Source organism: Lineus longissimus, chromosome 6 (assembly GCF_910592395.1).
Source record: "Lineus longissimus chromosome 6, tnLinLong1.2, whole genome shotgun sequence".
Classification (NCBI taxonomy): domain Eukaryota; kingdom Metazoa; phylum Nemertea; class Pilidiophora; order Heteronemertea; family Lineidae; genus Lineus; species Lineus longissimus.
The window spans coordinates 18,296,835-18,319,485 of NC_088313.1; the positions used below are offsets into that span (position 1 = coordinate 18,296,835).

The following is a 22,651-nucleotide window of genomic DNA, read 5'->3' on the forward strand; positions in this document are numbered from 1 at the left end:
TGCAAGTCAGGCCATCTGATGATCTGATGACAATATCCACCACTCACAGGTGATCAATTGCCCTCACGTCTCGTATGTGATACCCCACTGAATATCATTCAAAGACGACACGGTCTGCCGGCGATATGAGTAGGTAGGTCTTATCATATTTTTCCGGGTTGATCCGTCTTGGAATGTTTGTCACACGTTCGATATCCTCGGGCTAGGTGAGTCATGTCATGCCTGCGTGATCTTGCTCGATATCCCAAGTAATGGCTATGACAGCTTCAATAAGCGGCAGGTTTTGCACTCCGTACGAACGACGAAATACGAAGCAGGGCGGTATTATGTTGTCATCAAACATGTGCCGATACATTTACGCAACACTCGTAAACCATCTTTCACACTTAGCTGTTGGAGAAATCGGGGAGATGTATCTCTGAATATCGTTGATGAAATGCATATATTCTTTGTACTCCGCCGTTCGTAGCTCTTCGGAATGTGAGTGTGCGTGGGTCACATTATTGTACATGTATATCATTCATAGCATATGAACAGCACTTGCCAGATCACTCTATTTAATACCTCATCAAATATACTAAAACACACTTTTATCACGCTATTCATATTACTGTCATATAATACTTCAGGGCGTGCAAAGCAGATGTCTTCACTATCATGAATCTAATATGAATTATATGAATGCATTCATATGTCCACATTGTTATCTCGTCGTTACTGCTTGGTTTACATGTCCTGTCGAAGCCTACATATCACGTCAGCTTTTAGGTCAGTGCGGATTGCGTTGGACTCTTGCAATGCAATTGCATGTCCTTAGATTAAAATCATATTTAATCAAAATAACAGTATGCACTATCGCAAATAATAATCATACTAACTGCAGGAACGCTGTTTCACGCACAGCTGGCAGATATACACTTCATCAAAAACTTCGTCATTACTTTGAAGTAAGACAGTTTTGCGTACATGTATCAGTATATCAGAGTAGTGTGCATCTCTCGAGTCAGACATTATGTGGGATATAACTTGAAGTACATGTACATGCACTTAACCAAGACCAATTAGCAGAGGGGCAATCCTATACAATGATATGTTAAGTACATGTCTAATGCCATGCAATGATATGTCATTTACATGTATAATACCAAATCTATCAGAAACAGATGCTATATCAACGAGGACTATGCAAGTACAGACTATATCAATTGTCCGAGGATATCTGTATGCGAACTTTCAAAAGAAAAGACTACAAAATAATCCTTTCAAAGTAATTTATTTCATGACTAAAAGGTTGTCTTTGTTATTGAGTCATTCAATGTGAAATAATTTGCTCGTCCTCGCGTCTCAAAATCAAGATATAACAATGTACAGCAACCAGTTGTCCATACCTGTAAGTAGGTTGACGCAATAACATAACTATTCGGCCACATTGGGCAGCAATACCGTTCTTCTAGATACCAAAGTATCCACGACAGTATCTTTAGAGTAGAGTAGACTCCTGCGACCGATATGATCGTTTGCTACATGATTCTAGTTCGCTCCTCTATGGCAAGATAGAACACTGGGTATGCAATTTTCGCTCAGACCCTACACTAAGCCCAAAACATCCCATACTGTTTTATTCATGGCCATTAGTTCCTTTCTAGATTGCCTCCAGCCCTTTCTATCGTTTGGCCACCAGATCCACACTTTTATCTGGTCGTTGTTCTTGAGTTGGCTATTCAGCACTTTTTGTCCACACATCCTGGTGCTATGCTTTCTTCTTAAGCCGTCTGATTGCATTGATTGTTCCATTAGGGTGAGTAAAAACATATTTCTGGAAGACAGAAATACGACATATCAGAAAAAATGTACATAAACTAAACCACAGCATGTTATAGGAAGTTGCTACGGTCCATCCGAATAACGACGGAGAAATACCTTCACAGAGAGAATGTCCAACTTAATCCATTTCTCTCGTAGTTGATGCACACATTCAGATATGATGTTTCATATGTTCGATTCTTCAAAAAGGATGCCAGATTTCCCACTTAACTTGTTTCAGACCACTAAGATACTTACAACTACCATGTCTCCGTCTTCTATACTTCTCCGACCAGCATTTCGGAAGCCCTTGTCTGCACATTCGGCTATAATGTCGAGCTCATCACCATCCCATTTAGCAGTCACCTAAAGATTGCATGAGAGATATTGGTGGCAATGACAACACCAGAAAAGGCATAACGATAATCCCAAACCCTTTTCAAATGTACATCTAGATGTTGGATACATTGTGCATCCATTTCAGGTGAGATTTTGGGTGTATTAAGCCTGATCAGTCAGTCAGGATATACCAATTAGTTCTATTGGTGATACTGGTTAAAGCGAACACCATTAACTACATGTATTTCCATTCCACAGCTATTTGAGCTAATGGAAATTCTTACGACAAAGGATCCTGTCTTTTGTAGCTTTCCAATACGTCAAAGCACATCTGGTTTAGGATATCTATTCACAACCTCCGATACTTCACTTCAAGTAGTTATGAACCCAAGATCAACGACATGTACATACCTTCCAAGTATTTCCTAACGGGTCCGTTTCGTCCACCGTTCCATTTATTTTAATGGTTTGAGTCTTAGAAAGGAATATAAACATGATAGTGACCCCGGTGGCTATTTGTATCTCTGCCTCCGTCTGTTTGATCACCTCATCAGCTATCAAACCTCCCTTTAACTTCAGGCCACCGAACCCTAGAATAAAAATATTACATGGTTTTGAAGAAAAGGTATCACAAGCATCATTAACACGCCAAATACATTACTCTGCTAGAACGAATGAGGCTAAAATCCCAGATTGCCCTCGTACGATTTGAGAATAGTTCTTCATCTTTGATGTTGCACAGACAACGCGCCTACAAGATACCTTAGGCGACGAAGGGAAACAGACATACCTATAGTTTTCAGCATTTCCTCATATCCTTCGACAACCACTGGATGCCACGTTCCCGTGAGGTCAGCCACCATTTTCAAATGCTTTATCTTCTGAGCTGAAAGGCAAAGCTGGACAAATTAAACACAAACCTGAGAGAAAAGCCCTCTAGAATGAGATGGAGCGGTATGGTGAGCATTTTGACTTGGTCAGGAAAATGTTTCAATGGTCAAAGCAGCGCATTGCCGAATTACACTTATCATAAGTTTTATGATATTCATAAACCAAGCCACTGAGAACATTTTATAAGGGCATAAATGTTTAGCCTATATTCCCACCTTCCGCAGGTTGTCAAATCCACAGTAATCCCAGTATTAATTCACAAATATTCCTATCATGCTAATGCCATCACGAAAATGCCAGATGTCTCCCTGAACTGTTGATGGACGAGAAGAAGTTTGATATCGTGCCTTCTGGTCTAGCCCACGTAGTCACAAATCAGCAAAGTCAGGAGTACTTAGACATGTACCTACTAGCGAAATGTCATATATCCATATAGGACCTAATGTCCTTGAATGCACCAAGTAGGCTATACAGTAAAATGTGAATGGCAACAAGACATGCTAGAGTTGGCTCAAACGACTAATACATAGTGTAAATTGCTCTGTCGAATACGACCCGGTACAACTCCGACCTAGAATTAGAAAACATGTTAAGAGGGGACAGTCAGTGCGTCAATACCACGTATGGATACAGTGAATTGACTGGTCGCATAACATGATATATCGATTACGGCGATATGAACATACGCGTGACTTGTTATTACCGAGTGAAGCACTTTAAGTTTAGATAGCCACGCCGGATCGATCGATACCGTTCGAATGCTAATATCGAAGTGTTCGCAACTTGACAGACAGATGGCGCCACTTAAAGCCTCAAGAGGATAGCTCAACTACCACCGTCAGCTGCGGTAAAACTGGATCCTTAACGTAACACATAACGAGTAAGGTACCCTCCGTTTAGTGACAGAATCTCAGCATGCAGTAGAACCACAGAGAAGGCACATCCCGTCGTCATAGTTTTCGAGAACCAATCAAGGACGGCCTTCCAATGGAGCATCCGACGGCCAGATGCGCCGCGGGTATTTTCTAGGATCAGTCGGTTTATAAGATGGCAGGCATATTTGATCATTTTACAAAACTGAAACTCTACATATTTCGTTATATACCTCACTTATTCATCCGGAAGTTGTCCTCTTGAGATTAGCCAAGTCGTCTTCACGCCAGTTCTGACTGCGCGACTGTGCTTTTAACAAAATGAATAGGCCTTGGACCACACGCGATGATGCCGGGACACACGTTGGCGACTGGCGCGATTGTTGCTCGGCGCGTCGTCCGTGACGTTTCATGACCTATTCTTCGCGCCATTTCTGCATTATCGTATGCGAGCATGGGATGATGCGACCCAGGACAAACTCGCTAGTCTAAAAGGACCATCACACTTTGCATCCATCGAAGCATGGCGGGTTGTCATTGTCACCGATCTCTTGGGGTCCCGAGTCTACTATACTATGTGACCCAGCAATGTAACCGTAACTGCTTTAAAGTAGGCCTACTTAACTCCATTGCTAAGTTCCTCATACAGACTTGTAAAGGCTATTCCCCGGTGATCAGTTAATGCTCCCTTTTGAAGTTGTAATTCTCTAAAACTTACAAGCTACCTGTGGTGAGGAACATTGGTCTGTTTTACTTTAAAACATTTGAACTTTCAATTGCCACTTTAGTCTCGATCAAAGTTTACGAACGACATTTGCTCTCAACAAACCACAGCGCCAGAGGCATGGCGGACAAGTACGCCAAGTTCATTAGTTCACATGTCGAATGCATCATTTATGATCATTAAAACATATTTGATACCAAACGCATTGTAATAAATGCACTAACACATTATAATCAAAAGGAAAACCCACAGATAAATTAGGGTCATTTCGTCCATTAACTTCACTTAATTGCCACGATATCCTAGTTCCTGATTTATTGATTTCGCTGAATGAACCAGAGAGGCTGATGGTGCGTTCGCAAAGATAAAGCAAGAACTCCGCACACCTGTCAATTTTATTTTTAGAAGGCCAGCAAGGCCGTAGCCTAGCATGATACTGCCATTTTGGATTGCCGAAGAATATGTAAGTGGCGCACAAATCTGCAGTTTTTACGATAATTGGACGACCTTGATAAATTCGGTGCACCTAATGAAGATTTTTGCATAATATGGCTGCCCATAATTGCTTCGTTGACTCAATGAGGTTACATGGGAAATGCTTTAGTCGAAGGTAAATCGGTTAGTTAATGTTATTCATATTTAAGTAGCATGTTGGTAGATGTTTACTATTGTGGTTTGCATGAGAAAATGAAAAGCGTGAAGGCCTATGTATTGGCTGGCTCGGGCCTATTGGATGCATGATTCGGCCATTATAGGCCTCTTACCCACTTCCTGTGATATTTTCTGATCGGAGGTTGCGGACAATGGACATGGAGGTCGGGGAGGAGGAGGTAGGGTTGTTTAATTTCTATGTTTAATTGTTGGGTCATAAATTTCAAATATCTGTTAGGAAGTCTTTTTTCATCGGGCCGGTGTGACATGTTAGTGCATGGAACGGGTCAATATAGTAAAAAATTATGGTTAAGTTGAAAGTGGGTAAGCGCAATGACGCAAAAGGAAAACAACCCGAGTTCAATGTTTAACACGCTTGCTCATAGACCATCAACCGGTATTGTATCCGGTGCTAAAAAAGGTAGCTCAATTATCAATGTTTAAATAGAAATGGCACCTTTTGCCTCTCCATTATAATTATAACATGCCACCGGAGAGTTAGCAATATATCGTCGGTAAAAAATGATTCATGATACTGGACAATGTGGGCTGACAACAATTCAGTTATATTCTTCTACACGGCTACCTAATTGTGAACTGACCAACGGTGTTTTTTAAGGTGCGAGTCGATACTTTCCAACATGTTGTGCCCTTTGGTCCAAGTTGTTGTTTTGAGGCAATAATCAAGGTCGTCATATCGATGGGCCAGGTGGTTCTGAGTGCATGCAATGTTTTTAAGTTGGTGATAACAAATTCCAATTTTCCGCTCAATATAAGAGAAGTTAGTCGGTGATGGCAAACGACAACACTTTCCAATTACAAAGCAAATGCCTTGAACATTAACAGCTGTCAAGCCAGTCGAGTTTTCTTTGCTAAAATTCAAAGCTTTACAAGAGATATTCAATTTAATTTTTGTTTTTGCTTTTCACTTTAGTAACCAATCTACAACATAAACATTAGCAATGCGTAGACTATTCTTGAATAGGCCTGTGCAACACTTCGCCATTTGACGATAATGCCCTATTAACCCGTGAAATTGGTCGTGGTACTCTGCTTATCCCAACGTCATAGCCTTTAAATCGTGATTTTAGCTGGCCGGCCATCGGTTAACTGATGTACCTCGAACACCAATCCTAAGAGAAGGATTTCGGAGAACTAATGATGAATGACATCAACCTGACAGTAGGCAGTGATTGGTTTAAAATTGCTTACTTAGATAAATTTTGGTAATTGTTAGAATGCTGTTACTTGCATGGCTTGCGCTAATGATTAGGCGGAAATAATCGTTCTCCTGTGAACCAAGCATGTCGCCATTGTTTGGTGGTTGTTCCAAGTACATTCCTTTTACCTATGTCCATGGTATCTCTTCTAGCTTTATAGTATCTTCATCGGCATTTAGACATTCATCGTCGCTGTATTTGAGCATATTTACCTTTTAATTCTGGCCTTTCCTGAGAAATAAAGCTTGTTCTGTCACCAGTCTCATACAGTCGATACAATCCTTTGAGTCTTCCTTTCATTCCTCGGTTCGTGGCGGCTTTTGATTACTGTGTCGTTCGTTTGATTGAACCAGCTAACAACTGTCCAGAAGGAAAATAAAGTATAGTGTTTGTTCAAAAGCGATTCGAGCATTCAGTATGCCCTAGTACTCCAGAAGACCATCAGGATACAGGCAACAAATATCCAAGCTCGGGTACTTAAACCACATGGTCCATTTAATGGATGACATCGATCTAAATAACACAATATGCAAGAACAACAGTTGGTACACTGCTGGATTTGATGCAGCTGAAACTATCCCCAATGCCTGATACATGAGTGTGATGCACTAAATATCATACCACTTACCATTTAGCACTCGCCCCTGCCTTCCAAAATAGTACGAAAAAGTCCAGTCCAGTTTTCCTTAACGATAAAAATCCTCGGAAATGTTCCTTCCTATCGTTCCAGGGTGAACCCCCTGCTGATACAGATTCACTTCAGCCACGAATAACCCCCAGCCCAACCAAAGTAAAGCCACGATTGAGCATCCTGACAGTGGTCATTATCATGAAGTTAGCTTTCGTAGGTCTTGCCATCGGTATGGCGGTCTACTTGGCAGGTAAGACTTTTTCATGTATCTATGAAAAATTAGTAAATCAGGGAATCATGTTCGAGAAACGTCACCTTTACTAAACTGGAAATATTAAGGTATCTACTACAGCAGTGTACAGACACTTCCCTGCTTCTGCTGTTTAGTTAGTTTAAAGAGCACTTGAAGGTAAATCCTGGTGCTTCTGATAGCTAGCTTTGAACTTTCCTAGAATTCCTATTCCCAATGAACGAGATGATGCGTTCAGTGATTCATTTTCTGATTGACGAGGCTCCGGCTTGGAAAAGGTAACCATAAAACAGGCCATAAAGTTCACCTGAACTTCGTGTGCGCAAACACGAAGTTCAATACAAAGATACCTCCGGTACCACCCAAGACACGGCATCCCTGATCTCGGAAAATATGGTGAGGGTTGATTCTGCTATTGTATATTGTTTGCCATCATAATAAAACCATATTGTGCTGTTGCTCATGTACACCGCATATATCAATCAACTGTCTACGTCTAGCAGATAAGTAGACGGGTCGCTTCTTCTACTCCATTTGATCAAGGGTTTACATGACTTTTTGTTTCGGATGTGTTTTATGAGCGTAGTCTTATAGCCATTGACAGATCGTGATGGTGGCAGTTTCTTTTAACTGAAGGATATCTCATTTAAAGGTTTTCGCTTTCGGTGTACGTTGTAAATCACTTACGTTACTTGCAGGATTTCACGACATGGGCAAGTGGTACTATGCGACAAATGCCAGTTCCATATCACAATCAGGTATGTATCAGTCTCTTTACTTTTCTATCTTGATCCACCGCTCTATTCTGAGGCAATGAAAGGGGTACAAATATCTAGTATCACTTCAATAAGGTAATCATTGTCAGTCACCTCAACAGCGACAGTTGTCAATTTTTGAGATCTGTTTTTAAATCACTACAGTTAGATATAGCCCGGGACGACTTGTGATACGATCTAGACTCATACACGACTTCATTACTTAGTCATTCATCCGAACGCGTTTTCAGTAGAGTGTGCATACCCAATTTCAGATTGTCTCAGCTATGAAATCTGCCGGACCAGCCCCTGTGTGCGCACTCTCTCAGGATGTGTCAGAGGAAACCATCTACGAGGATGGAAGGACACAGAAGTCAATGAATACGCTGGTATACCATTTGCTGCACCTCCAGTCGGCGACCTACGATTAGCAGACCCTATGGAGGTCGCATCGTGGAGTAAGTGAGAGTTGCTAACTGTCCTTATGTACACCTTTATAGTTTACTTCTGACTCAACGTTCTCTGTTTTCCAATACAAGTCCAGAACCCGTTCACAACAGAGAGGATGCTGAGCAAAATGTAGCATAACCATGGCAAAACGAAACAGCGAATATGAACTAAATACTGCATTTGACAAGTTCTTGCCTCTTGAGAGAACAACATACTTGTTATGAATGAGATTGATTTTAACCTGAGGCGAAATTAATCTCTTCTCTAGGGCCAAAACAATGAAGATTCTTTTTGGCCATGAGATTTAGTGTCTGGGTTTTTTTTTAATTCATAGCCAACCTCCTGAATGCGACTCAATTCAGGCCAAGCTGTATGTTCACCAAAGACACATATTTCCCCGCATCATATTGGCCGGCAGAGATGTGGAATCCCCCAGGTAGACAGAGTGAGGATTGCTTACAACTTAATATCTGGACTCCGGGCAACAAGAACAATCTCACAGTTATGGTAAGGGCAGCCATTTCATTTTTTTCTCGTGTAAAGGGCGGCCATATAACAGGGGGAAAGATGACAACTTACTACACTCACAAATAGCCAAAACGCAACCTACTATCGTAAGCCAACATTACAAGTAACATGAGTACGTAGTGACACTTAATACTCTACATCTTGTACATGTATGTACTGTGCAGCAATCTGATTGTATCGTTTCAGAAAATGACTCCGATTTAGTACTATTAGTAATGATCAGGCCTATGCTTAAAAAGACGCTGACTTTCGGCCTTGAAGCTTTTTGGCATCAAATTGGATCATATCGAACACTTGGACACAATCATGTCATAGCCTAAGTAGTTCACAGGCCGTTTTTGGAACCTTTATTATGCTATATCATAATGTCATAATTCAGGTTTGGATATTTGGTGGTGGTTTCTACAATGGCGCCACTACTTTGGATGTTTATAACGGATCCATGTTGGCAGCCGCAAACGATGTCGTGGTTGTTTCCATAAGTTACAGGACGGCGGTTCTTGGATTTTTGTCAACAGGCGACGGTCAAGTTAAAGGTATTGTCCAAGACGACAGGTTGTTTGCTTCTCTGAACAAGAGGCCCAAGGGCCTGGCGCTCAGCTGAAATACATGGGTTAATGCAGGGGTACATGTTTATTGATATTTCATTCAACCATGAGAATGCGGCCTCTTGAGGTCTACAGCCAATGGCTTAAAATGGCAATTGGCAAAGTTGGTGTTAGTGTTAATTTTGGGAAAGTGTTGTAGTTCTTGAGCAGCCCTGAGAATGCATCATTTCCACAAACAAGGCTGTCTACCCTAAGATTACGCCTAATGTTCGTGTTGATCATAGCGTCATTCTGAAATATTGTCTTGTTGCTACATATAAGCCCCAAAATTTTTACAAAATTAACACCAAGACCAACTTTGAAGTCACGCAATGTGTCATAAATGGCTCCAGACTGATTTCACTGTCACAAGCCACACTCGCCAGACACTTTCCTTTATAGACACCTTTGCAAACACCATCATATCCAGCAAATACATTGTTTGGGGTTCTAACATTACCATGTACTAGTAATGTGACTAACATTACTACGTACTAGTAATGTGAACTGATTGGGGGTTGCAGAGAGGGCTTGTTTTGGTTTTTGTTACAATATTGAAACTGTTGATAGGTTCTTAAGCGCTGTTAAGAGGTTTGAATGAGTGGGAAGTCAGTCATTGAGACAAGATTTTATAAAAGAACTAGTTTTATTCAATATTGTGAAAAAGTTAAAAATGGTGATATCCTGGCCAGCAGGCAATTACAGTATGTACATAAATGATTGCAGTCAAAAGAAAAATAAACGGATTTAAGAACACAGGGCTCTTGGCATGTGAGTTGGACTAGAAATTGTTGAATTTGCATACTGTAACCCGGAAAATATTTGCGGCTGGTTATTTTCGCGGATTTGTAAAAAATCAATGAAAAACTTATATTTTGCGCTGATAAATTTTGCGAACACGAGATTGCTCTTCAGTTAACAAGAAAGAAAGATTATATTTCGCGCTGGTTATTTTTGCAGATTACTACCATGCGCAAAATCAGCAAAATTAAACAGCTCGCGAAAATTTCCAGGGTTACAGTAATTACATGTAGCAGAAAATTTTGTTAAAACTGTGGTTGCTTAAATTTTGAGATGATCTATTTATACATGAACACAATATAGGATACGTAAAATAAACTTAGAACATAATGAAACAATATACATATGTAGGTACATTATGACCAAAATTACAAACAATTACAAATATCTAGATTTTGCATCTGGTTATGCATGCGTATGAATTCATAATCATGTACATGTATGTGTTCATACGCATGTGTAACTTAATGGATCATAAGGACGTATTTGCGTCACAGTCCTTAGGAAAACATTAACATAACTTTGTATGTGATGAAATTAGTACAAGAATTAACAGAAATTACAATGTTTATATGCAAGATCATGTTATCTCTCCTGGGATAAAACTTCTGAAATGATCCCTATATCTATGAACATAAAGGATGCATAAAATAAACTTAGAACATAGAAAATAATACCTTCTTAAGAAGTATAAACAAACAATTACAAATGTCTACATTTTGTATCTGGTTAATATGCATGAGTATTAATGCATTCATAATCATACATGTATTTGTCTTATTTATTTGCATTTGTAAGAGTATACATAATGTGGATGTTTTTGCGGCACGGTCTTTAGACAATGTTAGAAGGGTACTGAAAATGAACATTTATGTAACTTAGTATGCAATCAAATCAGTATAAGATTTGTAAGAAATTACAATGTTTCATGATAATAAAAGGCTAAACACAATAGACTTTCAATTAGGAACATTCTGCTTGTATTCAAATTATAACTAAATAAATGCTTTTCGTTTCCAAAACTGAATGAAATTACTGCACAACCCGAAGGGCGCTTTTAGTGCTGGTTTACATATCATGTCAAACTGTGGTGCACCATTTTCTGGGAGGCTTTACCATAGGCCTGGATCATGTGCATTTGAAAATGAATTATGCAGTTTGACGAATTGGGTTCAAAATTTTAGAACAAGTCTGTCCACATTGTATGTTACTGATGGGATAGTTTCTAAATTCAAAATGAATTCCTCAATGTCGTCAGTCGTGACATCATTAGTTATGACTAGTCCCTCTTTCAGCAGAAAGTCAATCATGATCTGGTCTAGACCTGTGACAGCGATTCTTTCCTTGTCCTCTGCCATTAAGAGCAATTTTACCCGAATGTTTTGTGTTAACATTTTGGTTAACTGGCGCATGTCACAATTTCCACACTTTGTGGTGTGGTGGTCGGTTGTTGGCACAACATGTTTACAAGACAAGCATGCCTTTCTCATTGTTACAGAAACTTGCTGAACTGTGGCATTCTTCACTGTTGTGTTGGTGTCATCGAGATGTTGTTCCTCAATTATATCTTGTGATATATCAATCACCGTTATGTCAGTATGAACTTTGATAGCAGTTTCCGGGGTGGTTGTTAATGAGTTTTGGTCGAAATAGTATACGGACAATTCACTGAACTGGTAGGTTTTTTCATTTTCAACCATAGGTATCAACTTTTCCCATAATGTTAACTTGGCACATCCGGTGTCATCTGCAACAAGTATGACTTTTGCATTTAGGCTTTGTCCTCGAACATCTTTGAGGCAGGTGTCTTCAAGTACTTTCACCACCTTCGCTGTGATGTTGAGCTGAAATATAATGACAATTAGTTGTTAGACATGAATGATGCCAAAGTGTCACAGGGTCATTTTGTTGGTAAGAGAAATGTTGTTCTTTATAGTTGTTGTGAGTGGAATGCTTTATTGCCTATCTGATTATAGTACATGTATGTGTGATGCATGATGGCATCTGAATTTATTTCAAGAATACACATACACTGAACATTGTGCAATGTATTCTATAGTGGGAATTAGGAGTCTGAAAGGTTGGTGTTTCATGTTGAAACTGTTGCTCTAAGTGGGAAATGGTTCTTGTCATGTTTAGCACTTCTAGTTTTCCAGTACGTAGATTATGCAGGAGGTGCTCTTCATCTTGATCAAGTACTTCACTATAAGTAGTACTAGCCTACATGTGGTATTGAGAAGTTATTAATTCATATATTGATTGGGTAATACATTAACTCAGCACCTACCCTTTGAGAAATCCTTTGGTTGTTCAGGGAGTTGAGCTTGATAGTGGGTGTGACTTTAACTTTCGGGGCTTTTGGTTTAAAGTTTAGAGGTTGCGTTTCAATAGACATTCTTGTTTGGTAGGTCACTTTTAAGTCATTTACTGAATCGTCTTTAAAACCTTTTGTAAGGGCAGCATCCCTCAGTTTGACTGGGCTTCTGCAAATGAAAGGAAAATGATGTAGACTTTATGTTATTGACATTAGAATGAGATTTGTAAGCACAAGTTAAAGCTATTGAATACTTGCTAACTTCCAAGTATTTGGGAGGTAAGCAATGGAGAATAATTTTTGGAGTTTGCCTGGAGAAATGTCCATAGTCAGGTTGCAAATCTAAAACAGTGGAGATAACATGGTGAATAATCAAATTGTTCCATGTCTATATATTAAGGACACCCTTGGGACTGGCAAATGGTGTCCTTAATTTAGGTGGTTTTGAATGAGGTGTGACAAAGCACCACTGTCCTAAATATGTAGGCGGCTTTAATAATGAGGTACCATGGACACAGGTGTACTTGATTACAAGGTACCATATAGCAGGGCACCTTAAATATGCTGGTCTACTTGATCACAAAAAAAAACATTTTCAGCAGGGTATCCTATTCCTAAATATGAATGTGTACTTGATTACACAGTACCATAAGCCAGGGTGTCCTAAATTATGCATGTGTACTTGACTAAAAGGTAACATAAAGCAAGATGTCCTAAATATGCAGGTGTGCTTGATCAGAAGGTACCTAGCCTATCAGGTTATTTCAGAGCACTTGACAATAATGACAGAGAGCGTGTTCTAAATTTAAGGTGGACTTTACAATGAGGTACATGTACCATTAAAGAAGGTACCATACTATCGCTGGGTGTCCTGAGTAAGTAGGTGTACATGATCACAAGGTACCTAAGCAGGTTATCTCAATGGATTTGACATCAATGACAGAGAAAGCAGCCTGTACTAATCTAAACAATTACGTGGACTTTACAATGAGGTATCCTAATTTGGCAGGTGTACTTGATCACAAAGTAACATAAAGCAGTGCGACCTCAATACCCAGGTGTAATACGTGCCCTAAATACACAAGGGTACTTGACCACAAGGTTACAAAAGAGGGTGACCTAATACGCAACAACACTTGATCACAAGGTACCATACAACAGAGTGGCCGAAATATGCTGGTGTACTTGGTTACAAGTCTATAAAGTTGGATGTCTTAAGGGTTGACCATAGGCACCACCATTTTGGCTAGAGCGCGAAATCTTAGAGCAATTAGAACTCCTTCAAAATGAAGTGAATACCACTTTAGGGGTGGGATGCAGTTCCCTGGAAAACAAAGAACTGCATCCCATTTTTTAAATTAGCATTCACTTCATTTTGAAGGAGTTTTAATTGCTCTAAGATTTCAAGTTCTAGCCAAAATGCTAGTGCCTATAGCCAACCCTTAAATATGCAGGTGTACTTGGTAACAAGGTACCATATAGCACTTTATATCTATAGACTTCACAATGATGACACAGACATCAGCGTGTTCTTGTATGTCGTCTAAACATAGGTAGGTGGACTTCACACAATACTAAATGACAATGAGGTAGCCTACCATAAAGCAGGATGTCCTAGATATGCAGGTGTACTTGATTATAAGGTACCATGGAGCAGGTTATCTTAATGGACTTGACAATGATGACAGAGAGTTCGTGCAATTATCGCCAAATATTTTAATGGACAGGAGATGCAAAATAACGTTACAACGTAAATGGCGATAATATGCACCTTCAGCAGCAGGGTGTCCTCAATATCCAGGTGTAGGCCTAGGCCTATTCACAATGAATTCCACCAATACTACGCCACTAGTCACCCATTACACAGCTACTACCACATCAGAACCGTATGTACGTATAGCTACATACACGGCATGCACACCGCCAGCAGCCAGCCACACTGAGAAATCATTCATGCATTGGCCATCCGATGCGTTATTTCACGACCACTTCTCTGTCAAAATTCTCAAAAACAGGAGTACATTGCAATGACAATAACACTGCCACTTAGTCATGTACACTACAGTTACAATCAGTGCAACAATTTCGAGAAATCTTTGTTTACACTGTGTCCCTAACCATGATTGAAAGCATAATGTCGTTTTGGCCGAAGTGCACCCGGCCCGCCATCTTCTCGGATTGCAACGACCTCATTCTAACGATGAAATTTCCACTTTAGCCGAGAAAATCTTACGGGATCGCAAGCCAAAAATTACAGCATATTGCTACGTAACGAATCTATGAGATTCATACTACAATATTACATTTCAAATAACAGTTCTCATGGCCAATGACAGTAAGAACATCAAGGGAAATATAGCGATATAAAACCCTCTTACCTTCACACAGCTGACCATGCTGCCAGATAACGGCGTGAGCTGGCGTCGTGCCAATGCGGCACTACTTTCCTTCAATGTGCGCTCCCAAGCTGTTATTTCGTGCAGAAAATGACAATAGAAACACACCAAATAGCTTTAGATCATTTATCGTTTATTACTAACACAATAACACGCATCTTACTCGAACGTACTGAAAGACCTATATCTTCTACCTGGGCTCACCTACCACATATCAATCCGCTTCCTCTGCACAATCCGGGAAAAGTTCAGAATTTAGACAGGTTTCCAAATTCGAACAGTTCAACGTTAAATTATAGAAACTACATCGCATTTCCGAACGTGTCCAATTTCTGACATTTCCCGACGTTTACGTCACTGGAATTTCTGAGGGAATGCCTCGAACCGCGAAATTCAAAACAGCTGGCAATGTGCCAACTTACACTTTTGCCCAATTACTGCCAACTGGTCACATAAATCAAAATTAATCTATTTTATATCAAAACCTGATTGTTATGCAGACCTCTTCAACTTTTTTTCAAGCTTCGAACTCCTGGCATAAAGCGACAAAAAATATTTTTGTAATTTACGCTTTTTGCCCCCTGGTGGGCTGAATTAGAGTCAAACCGGGCTAAATTTTTCTGTCAGCAGCATTTCAAAGGCTATTCTTCCCACTTGTTAAATTTGAAGTGCCTAGGCCTTACGGTTACAAAATGCCCAAAATGTCCACAGATGGATGGATGGATGTATGGCAGGAAGGACAGACGCCACTCGAATAGCTATTTGACTAGCTCTGCTGACTTTCGTCAGCTGAGCTAAAAATGAACTGTACTGATTTGAAGACTACCTGCATGCTTGCTTATCTTGGTTCATATTCGTATTATGACGTGTGACAAAATCAAAGTCAGATTTCCGATTTTGAATACGACGCACTCTTAACTTCAAAATTTTCAAAGCCAACACTTTTTTGGGACTGATGATGTTTCTTCATTTTGAGCAGAAAAAAAACAAGTGAAAAAATATTTTAGTGACATTATTTTTCAGGCAACTTTGGCCTCGAAGATCAATTACTCGGCCTAAAATGGATCAAGAAGAACATTCACAAGTTCGGTGGAGACCCTGAGAGCATTACTCTATTCGGTGAAAGCGCTGGGGCTGCCAGTGTTGGCTATCACATGCTATCAAGCAAAAGCAAGGGCCTCTTTAGCCGGGCGATATTGGAGAGTGCTACACCACTCGCTCCCTGGGCCTTCATGAGTCAGAAACAGGCGAAGAAACGGGCGAACTTCTATCTGAAGCGAGTGAATTGTTCTTATAGTGATGGTGCTCGGATTCTCAGGTGTTTGCGGTAGGTTGGTTCCGAATTCTGAATAAAATCAAAGTGGATTTAGTTTATGATAGCGTCACCCCAAATGAAACGGCCAGCCTCATTTGACTCATTAGGCACTTTATTTCTTCAAAACTCATATCTGTAATGCACGCAAATTAGCAGAAAGTGATATGTACATTGTATAGTATTTGCAATATCAGTCCACACAATGGAATTGATGAAATTTATATACAGTACGTATGGAAACTATCAAATTCGACGCTACAAGACAAAAATACAATTGTCAAAGTGAAAGCATACGTTATGGTACTATACTGTCTTTACACTGCCATTACAGATCCGTAAAATGCCATTCGGCTCCGTCACTATCTTCAATTAAATCATACAAATCATACTTTCAGGACTCTCTCAGTTAACGATCTACTGGGTGGATTTAGAGATTACATAGTAACTAACACAATTCGGTTCCCATGGGTACCAACGGTCGACGGGTCATTTCTCGAGGATTCTCCTATCTCATTGATTCGCGCGGGACGATATAACACAATGGCCGACATTATGATCGGCTACAATAAAAACGAAGCCTCCTATTGGCAGCTTTATTCATTTTACGGACAACTTAAGGAAACTAGAGATTCTAATCCAATCACTTTGTCTCAGTTTGAAAGTGATGTGCGGAGTATAACCAAAGATTTACCTAGTTCCATACAAACTAGTCTTATTGAGGATTACTCAAACGGAAGTGAAAATAATGGCAATTTACTTTTAGAGGATCTAGATACACTGGAAGGTGATCGAGCATTTAAGTGTTCAGTGCTAGACTTTTCTGATTCTTTATCAAATACGGGTGGAACTAATGTATATCTTTATGACTTTCAATACCGGGCTTCCAACGAAGTTTGGCCTCAGTGGATAGGCGTCTACCATGGGGCAGAAATTCAGGTTTGTTAATTGAGATTTTACTTTTCATGTACTTCCAATAGGCTTACCAAATTTGAAAATTTGGGTATATTTGAGGTACATCCGAGTGCTCAACCACACATTCATCGCAACCTTATCGATAACATTTACGGCTTTCTGTCCATGCTTCTTCTGACAAGATCGTTTAAGAACTCAGAATATACTGCAACGTGACCGATCAAACTGCTTTGTCCACGACTACACTGTAGCTGTAACTGGCTGGACATACAGAAGAAATATATGTTGAGACTCATCCCTTCTCATCCTAAATGAATCCCTTGTCATGTTTTACACAACTCTTGATTTATTTGCAGTGGATATTCGGTTTACCACTCAGTGAAGAATACAGTCAAAAACTTCTTTCATATGGTATACAAAATTATTCTGAAGAGGAGAAGATATTCTCCATACAAGTCATGAAGAAGCTGTCCGAATTCGCCAAGACTGGGTAAGTGAGATTTTACTTCATGTAAAGGTTCTCCGCCAATATTTGATCATTCAGTTAGTTCGAGGAGTGTTTTGGTGGGACGCACGATGAAAAAGTAACAATAAAATTTGTAATAGATGACGAAAGCTAGATTTTTGTGTTAATGCCAATATGGGGTAATTATCTTTTTCAGTTAAGGCTGTTTGATTTAACGCCAAGGAAGTTGCCTTGCAAAGGAAGTTGAGGTGCTTCTTTACAAAACTTCGTACTGTTGAGCGCCAGGTTTCATTGCCTGCAATTTCTTTTTCAGACAAATGGATTCTTCTTGGCCAGAATACACATCGGATACGCGTGAATGCATGTACATTGGACCAAATAGAACATTTTCCATTCGGACAGTCAGGCAGCAGATGGTCGACCGATGCCACAGATGGGCACAATATGAACAGCAGTCAACTTGTTGCGATTTAGCTTGAATGCCATCAAGCTATCGCATCTAGTGTTATCCTTATTAAAGGTCTTCCAAATGCCAGGAGTGTCAAAGTGCTACATGAACCAGGAAGGTTCACACCATGTCATGCCTTCCTAGTTTCTAGTGTTATCCTTATTCGGAGTGGTCTGCCAAATGCCAAGGAGTGTCAATGTGCTAAATGTCCCAAAGAAGGTTCCCACCAAGTCATGTCTTCCTAGTTTCTAGTTATCGTTATTTAGATTTTATTGAAAGAAGCGTTTTGGTTATATTTCAACCAAAACTCTATTTTTCTAGACACATCTAACTGCATAACGTAATACCCATCTACGCATGATCAAATAGTACGATTCTTGTTAGTTTTTTATATCAAATGGTCGGAAATGTTTTGCCTGCATCCCACGGGAGACCAATGCGGCTTGACTAAAGGTACTCCACTTCGCCGTGACGATGTGAAATAACGGTCGAGTTTGAGACGAATCGGACAGGCTGTACTCTACAGCAAGACAAGGAATTACCCATGTTCGTGCCTGGTTATTGAATGATTTACCGGTATTCATGGCTAGTATGATGGACGCGTAAGCTGTCAAATATTCATATTCTCTTCTATACATACGTTAAGTCAAGCGCGGTCGTTGTCACAATTAAAAGCTTTATCACCAAAAAACCTCATATGACCGCAAGAAGGGTCACCATATATCAATGACACCAACTTAGTGATACCATTGTGGAACCAATTCTTGTCACATGATATATAAAATAGATAAGAAATGAGGCTCCTTTAGAATATGAACTCTATATTGACTGGTAGCAGGAATATCTAATTTGAGTCCGATTTCTAAGATATTTTGCGGCCAGTCGTTGGATTTTATCGGTCAGCCAAGAAAACATGGGTGAGTAGGCTAAGGTTCTGCTTCTGTTCACTGTTAAGCTTGGAGGTTCGACCCGATTTTTCCCACGAAAATAATGGTCGTATCCCTCTTTTAATTCTCCAGCTGTGGTGAAGCGTCATGACTGGTGTGCCCGCCCACCAGATCAGACAAGGTACTTGAAGTTACCCGTCAAGAATGTGTTCCTCCACAGGACGGACACGGAACCGTGCTTTAACTTAACAAATGGTCTACTCTCCATGAAGAGGATACAGAACCAACACATGGATAATGAATGTAAGTCATTCGTTCAATGAAGAGACCTCTCATCAAACTCCTGCACCCTTAGAAATAAAGGGTTTGAGCTCTGAACACCTTAACTGGTTTTCCGGCTGACACAAATATGCACCACATAGAAGTTTCTCGGCAAATAATAAAACCCCTCAAGGTTTTTGATATTCTGAAAAAGCTTTAAGGCTTTTTAATTAATTTAGCTGAAAAATTTCAAAGGGGTGCATAGTTGTGTTGGCCGAAATATCTTAAAGGTTTTTTAAAAGCTTAGGAAACCTTTATTACTAAGAAAGTATCATAGATTGATATCCACATTTGAAGGATGTTCTTCGTTTTAAAGATCGTTACACAGTGAAATTCTCATTCGCACCCTTAGAAATAAAGGTTTCTGAGCTTTTGAAAAACGTTATGGTTCTTCGGCCAACACATATATGTATTCCACATGGAAGTTTCAGTTGAGTGAAACACCCTCAGAGTTCAAATGGACATGGTTCAGTTAATAGATAACTGTCAATGCGTGAGACGGTATATGGACAAGTACGGACCTTTCACGCATCATAATTCTTCTGCAGCGATGAAAGACATACGATTCAACTTCGTGATTGCTGAGGATGGGATCATATATGAAGGGTGTGGTTGGAGAATCGGCGCCCATACTGCGGGATTCGACGACGTATCTGTCGGTATCGCTATTATGGGGAACAGCTTTATGTGTAGGTAGGTGTAACGATAGAGGTTCACAAAAAGTAAGTTTCAGTTATCTGATGGGTTCGGGTACACGTCTTTAACCGTTAGTATTGGGATTTTGAATTAAGCATGCGAAACCAAAATAACCGAGACTGTGCAACCAATAAAGCGACACCTGGTCACAGGTCCAGCGTTACCACAAATCAATTGGCACTAGGCCACAACTGCACTTCAACCTTTTTTGATTTCAGACTACCAAAGCAGAAAGCCCTAGACGCTGTAAAATTCTTAATTGACCATGGGGTTGGAGCTGGAAAGATCGACCCCGACTACCGGCTGTACGCTCACAAGGACACCATGTCGTCAGGCTCCGAATGCCCTGGGGAGGCTCTCATCAGACACATCAGGACCTGGGACAAATATGATGATAAGAAACCGATGAGAGAGAGCATAGAAAGCGTCTAGAGGCGCCGTCGTACTCCCCCAGTGGTGTTCGAGGAAAATCACCCAGAACCAACAGCTGTCAATGAATCGGACATCAGACATCCAAATACGAAACGAACGCCACAACGGACATGCGGAGGCAATTAGACATACCAAATGGGATTCCATGCTTTGCCATCAATATTTTCGAAACTTCAAACCAGCAGCCCCCCCCCCCCCCCCCCCCCCCTTAGAGGAACAGATCTTCAGACTGTTTGATATGGTCCATTAATATATATACTATAAAACGCCAACGTTTAACAGTGACATCTCACGACAGGAGAACGCCGTGCTAATGTGACAGTGAAGCTTGGTTACAGAGCGTTCTTTTTTCAAAGATCATAGAAGGCGTTCCAGAGGCGCCGTCGTACTCCCCAAGTGGATAGCGTTCCAGTGGAACAGTACACACACATCACGTCATGGCAGCACAGTAGCTGTCATACATGTGCATAAATACTCAACTAGGTTATGTTTGTCTTTGATGTAATGTGTAGATAACACAACTTGGTCAAGTTCTTCTTTGATATGATATACCGCGCAAATAGAACCTGGCTAGGTTTCCTTTCAAGTCAAATAAGCTAAGTTAGGTCGTTTTTTTCGACGAAACACGTTAGTGTCCGCATTACCACGGACTTACTAGTATAAAAACGTGTATATAAGTAAGTCCGTGGTATCTACTAGTATGCAAGTCTGTGGTATTATGCTGCCATTGGACCAATTCCTGCAGTAGGTTGAGAATGCCTGGGGGTCACCACCTGCGTGTCAGAATGATGATACTACTCGAGCAACTAATTGCAACATGGTTATCATTTTTCCTCGGGCATACATCTTGGGAAATATTTGGTTTGTCCCTTCCAATCGTTTCTGGATCCTGCAACACAGTGAAACCACACTATACAAGACAGACATCGATGCTTGGCGGAGACTAGAGATGAATGCTTAACGGACAGAGACACCACTCTTTGACAGGTACTAAATAAGCTACCCACAGGTGGATACTTTTTTCGTCGCAAACTTGCCAGACTCAAAAGACTGGCGGGTACCTTGTATGAAAAAAGAACAAGAACGGTTGAAAAACCTTTTTTGTTCGCAGTTCCTAGGTTATCTCTGTTAGCAGTATGGCTTGAAGCAGACTAATAACAAGGCTATTAATCATGTTACACTTATTAATAGGAGGCATAGACACACTAATACATAGCGACGAAGAATCCTTGCAGATAATTCGGAAAGAGACTCATTAGTGCCCGAGTGTAGAAAGCCGTTACTTGCAAGATGTCTCCATTTGTTACTTTTTTACCCCTGTGTGTGAATTGGCTACACTTCTATCAGAGAATATTTTTACTTGGGCTTACATCGGGTCCAAGATAAATACAGCCCCCCGGATGCATTTGTTCGTATCGAGCAGAGTAGTTTCTTTGTAAGTCTACTTCCAAAATGGTCGCCTGGAGGCTTTACCACGAATGTATCAAATAAGGATTTAATTATTCCTAGAGTTTTCATCAGTCTCTTCTCTAAAGACCCTGGCCAAAAACCAATATGACGGAGAACCAAACAAACTGTCAGAAGATACATCCATCTCAAAATTAACACTTGTTCCCAGACTCATTTTCTTGCTGGATGGGAAAAAAGGTTTGAATATAACACTCCCAAACATCTGATGTTACAATGTACAAAAGCCCGTGAAGTTTGCTAAGAGGGCGTTTTTAAAGCAACATGAGCGGTATGAGATGACGCGCTGGTGATTCTTCTGGTGCTGTATTATGCCTCGTTTCATTTATTTGAAAGTTCGCTGATATAAAGGTCGTTTAAAAAAGCTTTTAACAATCCCAATTTTCGCAGAAAGATATAATTACAGTAACCAAATTTGATACAGACAGATATGTCCAACCTTCGCTCTTTCAAACTTTAGTCAACAAAACCTGAAGAAACCTCGCCAGGTTTCCT

The 22,651-nt window shown here is 40.2% G+C and overlaps 3 protein-coding genes and 1 long non-coding RNA gene across 10 annotated transcripts; 2 read left to right on the forward strand and 2 right to left on the reverse strand.

The window, feature by feature from the left end:
- Window position 1: 1 nt before the first annotated feature.
- LOC135489599 (cholinesterase 2-like) lies at window positions 2–18,992 on the forward strand. Of its 4 annotated transcripts, none has more exons than XM_064775022.1 (10): window positions 2–133; window positions 7,231–7,381; window positions 8,080–8,139; window positions 8,412–8,594; window positions 8,921–9,093; window positions 9,494–9,650; window positions 16,236–16,539; window positions 16,923–17,463; window positions 17,796–17,929; window positions 18,219–18,990. In XM_064775022.1, exons 2-10 carry the CDS (start codon window positions 7,330–7,332, stop codon window positions 18,382–18,384), a joined length of 1,770 nt encoding a protein of 589 aa, XP_064631092.1. In that variant the 5' UTR covers window positions 2–133; window positions 7,231–7,329; the 3' UTR covers window positions 18,385–18,990. The 4 variants fall into 4 exon arrangements, with proteins under 4 accessions (XP_064631092.1, XP_064631094.1, XP_064631093.1 ...); XM_064775024.1 differs by having other exon boundaries at window positions 63–129; XM_064775023.1 differs by lacking the exon at window positions 2–133 and adding an exon at window positions 5,072–5,239.
- Window positions 1,258–7,321, reverse strand: LOC135489622 (uncharacterized). 4 transcript variants are annotated; one of them, XM_064775052.1, is made up of 6 exons: window positions 7,129–7,321; window positions 6,713–6,860; window positions 2,933–3,028; window positions 2,554–2,732; window positions 2,062–2,169; window positions 1,258–1,816 (listed from the first exon to the last, which is right to left on the reverse strand). In XM_064775052.1, exons 2-6 carry the CDS (start codon window positions 6,798–6,800, stop codon window positions 1,751–1,753), a joined length of 537 nt encoding a protein of 178 aa, XP_064631122.1. In that variant the 5' UTR covers window positions 6,801–6,860; window positions 7,129–7,321; the 3' UTR covers window positions 1,258–1,750. The 4 variants fall into 4 exon arrangements, with proteins under 4 accessions (XP_064631122.1, XP_064631126.1, XP_064631125.1 ...); XM_064775056.1 differs by lacking the exons at window positions 6,713–6,860; window positions 7,129–7,321 and adding an exon at window positions 3,444–3,702; XM_064775055.1 differs by lacking the exons at window positions 6,713–6,860; window positions 7,129–7,321 and adding an exon at window positions 3,440–3,702.
- Window positions 10,963–15,928, reverse strand: LOC135489627 (uncharacterized). Its single transcript, XR_010447178.1, has 3 exons — window positions 15,195–15,928; window positions 12,790–12,985; window positions 10,963–12,346 (listed from the first exon to the last, which is right to left on the reverse strand). It is a non-coding gene; the product is annotated as an uncharacterized LOC135489627 (long non-coding RNA).
- A 147-nt stretch (window positions 18,993–19,139) lies between the features above and the next one.
- LOC135489623 (peptidoglycan-recognition protein LF-like) lies at window positions 19,140–22,152 on the forward strand. The gene is made up of 4 exons (XM_064775057.1): window positions 19,140–19,270; window positions 19,373–19,543; window positions 20,110–20,254; window positions 20,476–22,152. Exons 1-4 carry the CDS (start codon window positions 19,267–19,269, stop codon window positions 20,687–20,689), a joined length of 534 nt encoding a protein of 177 aa, XP_064631127.1. The 5' UTR covers window positions 19,140–19,266; the 3' UTR covers window positions 20,690–22,152.
- The last annotated feature ends 499 nt before the right edge of the window (window positions 22,153–22,651 follow it).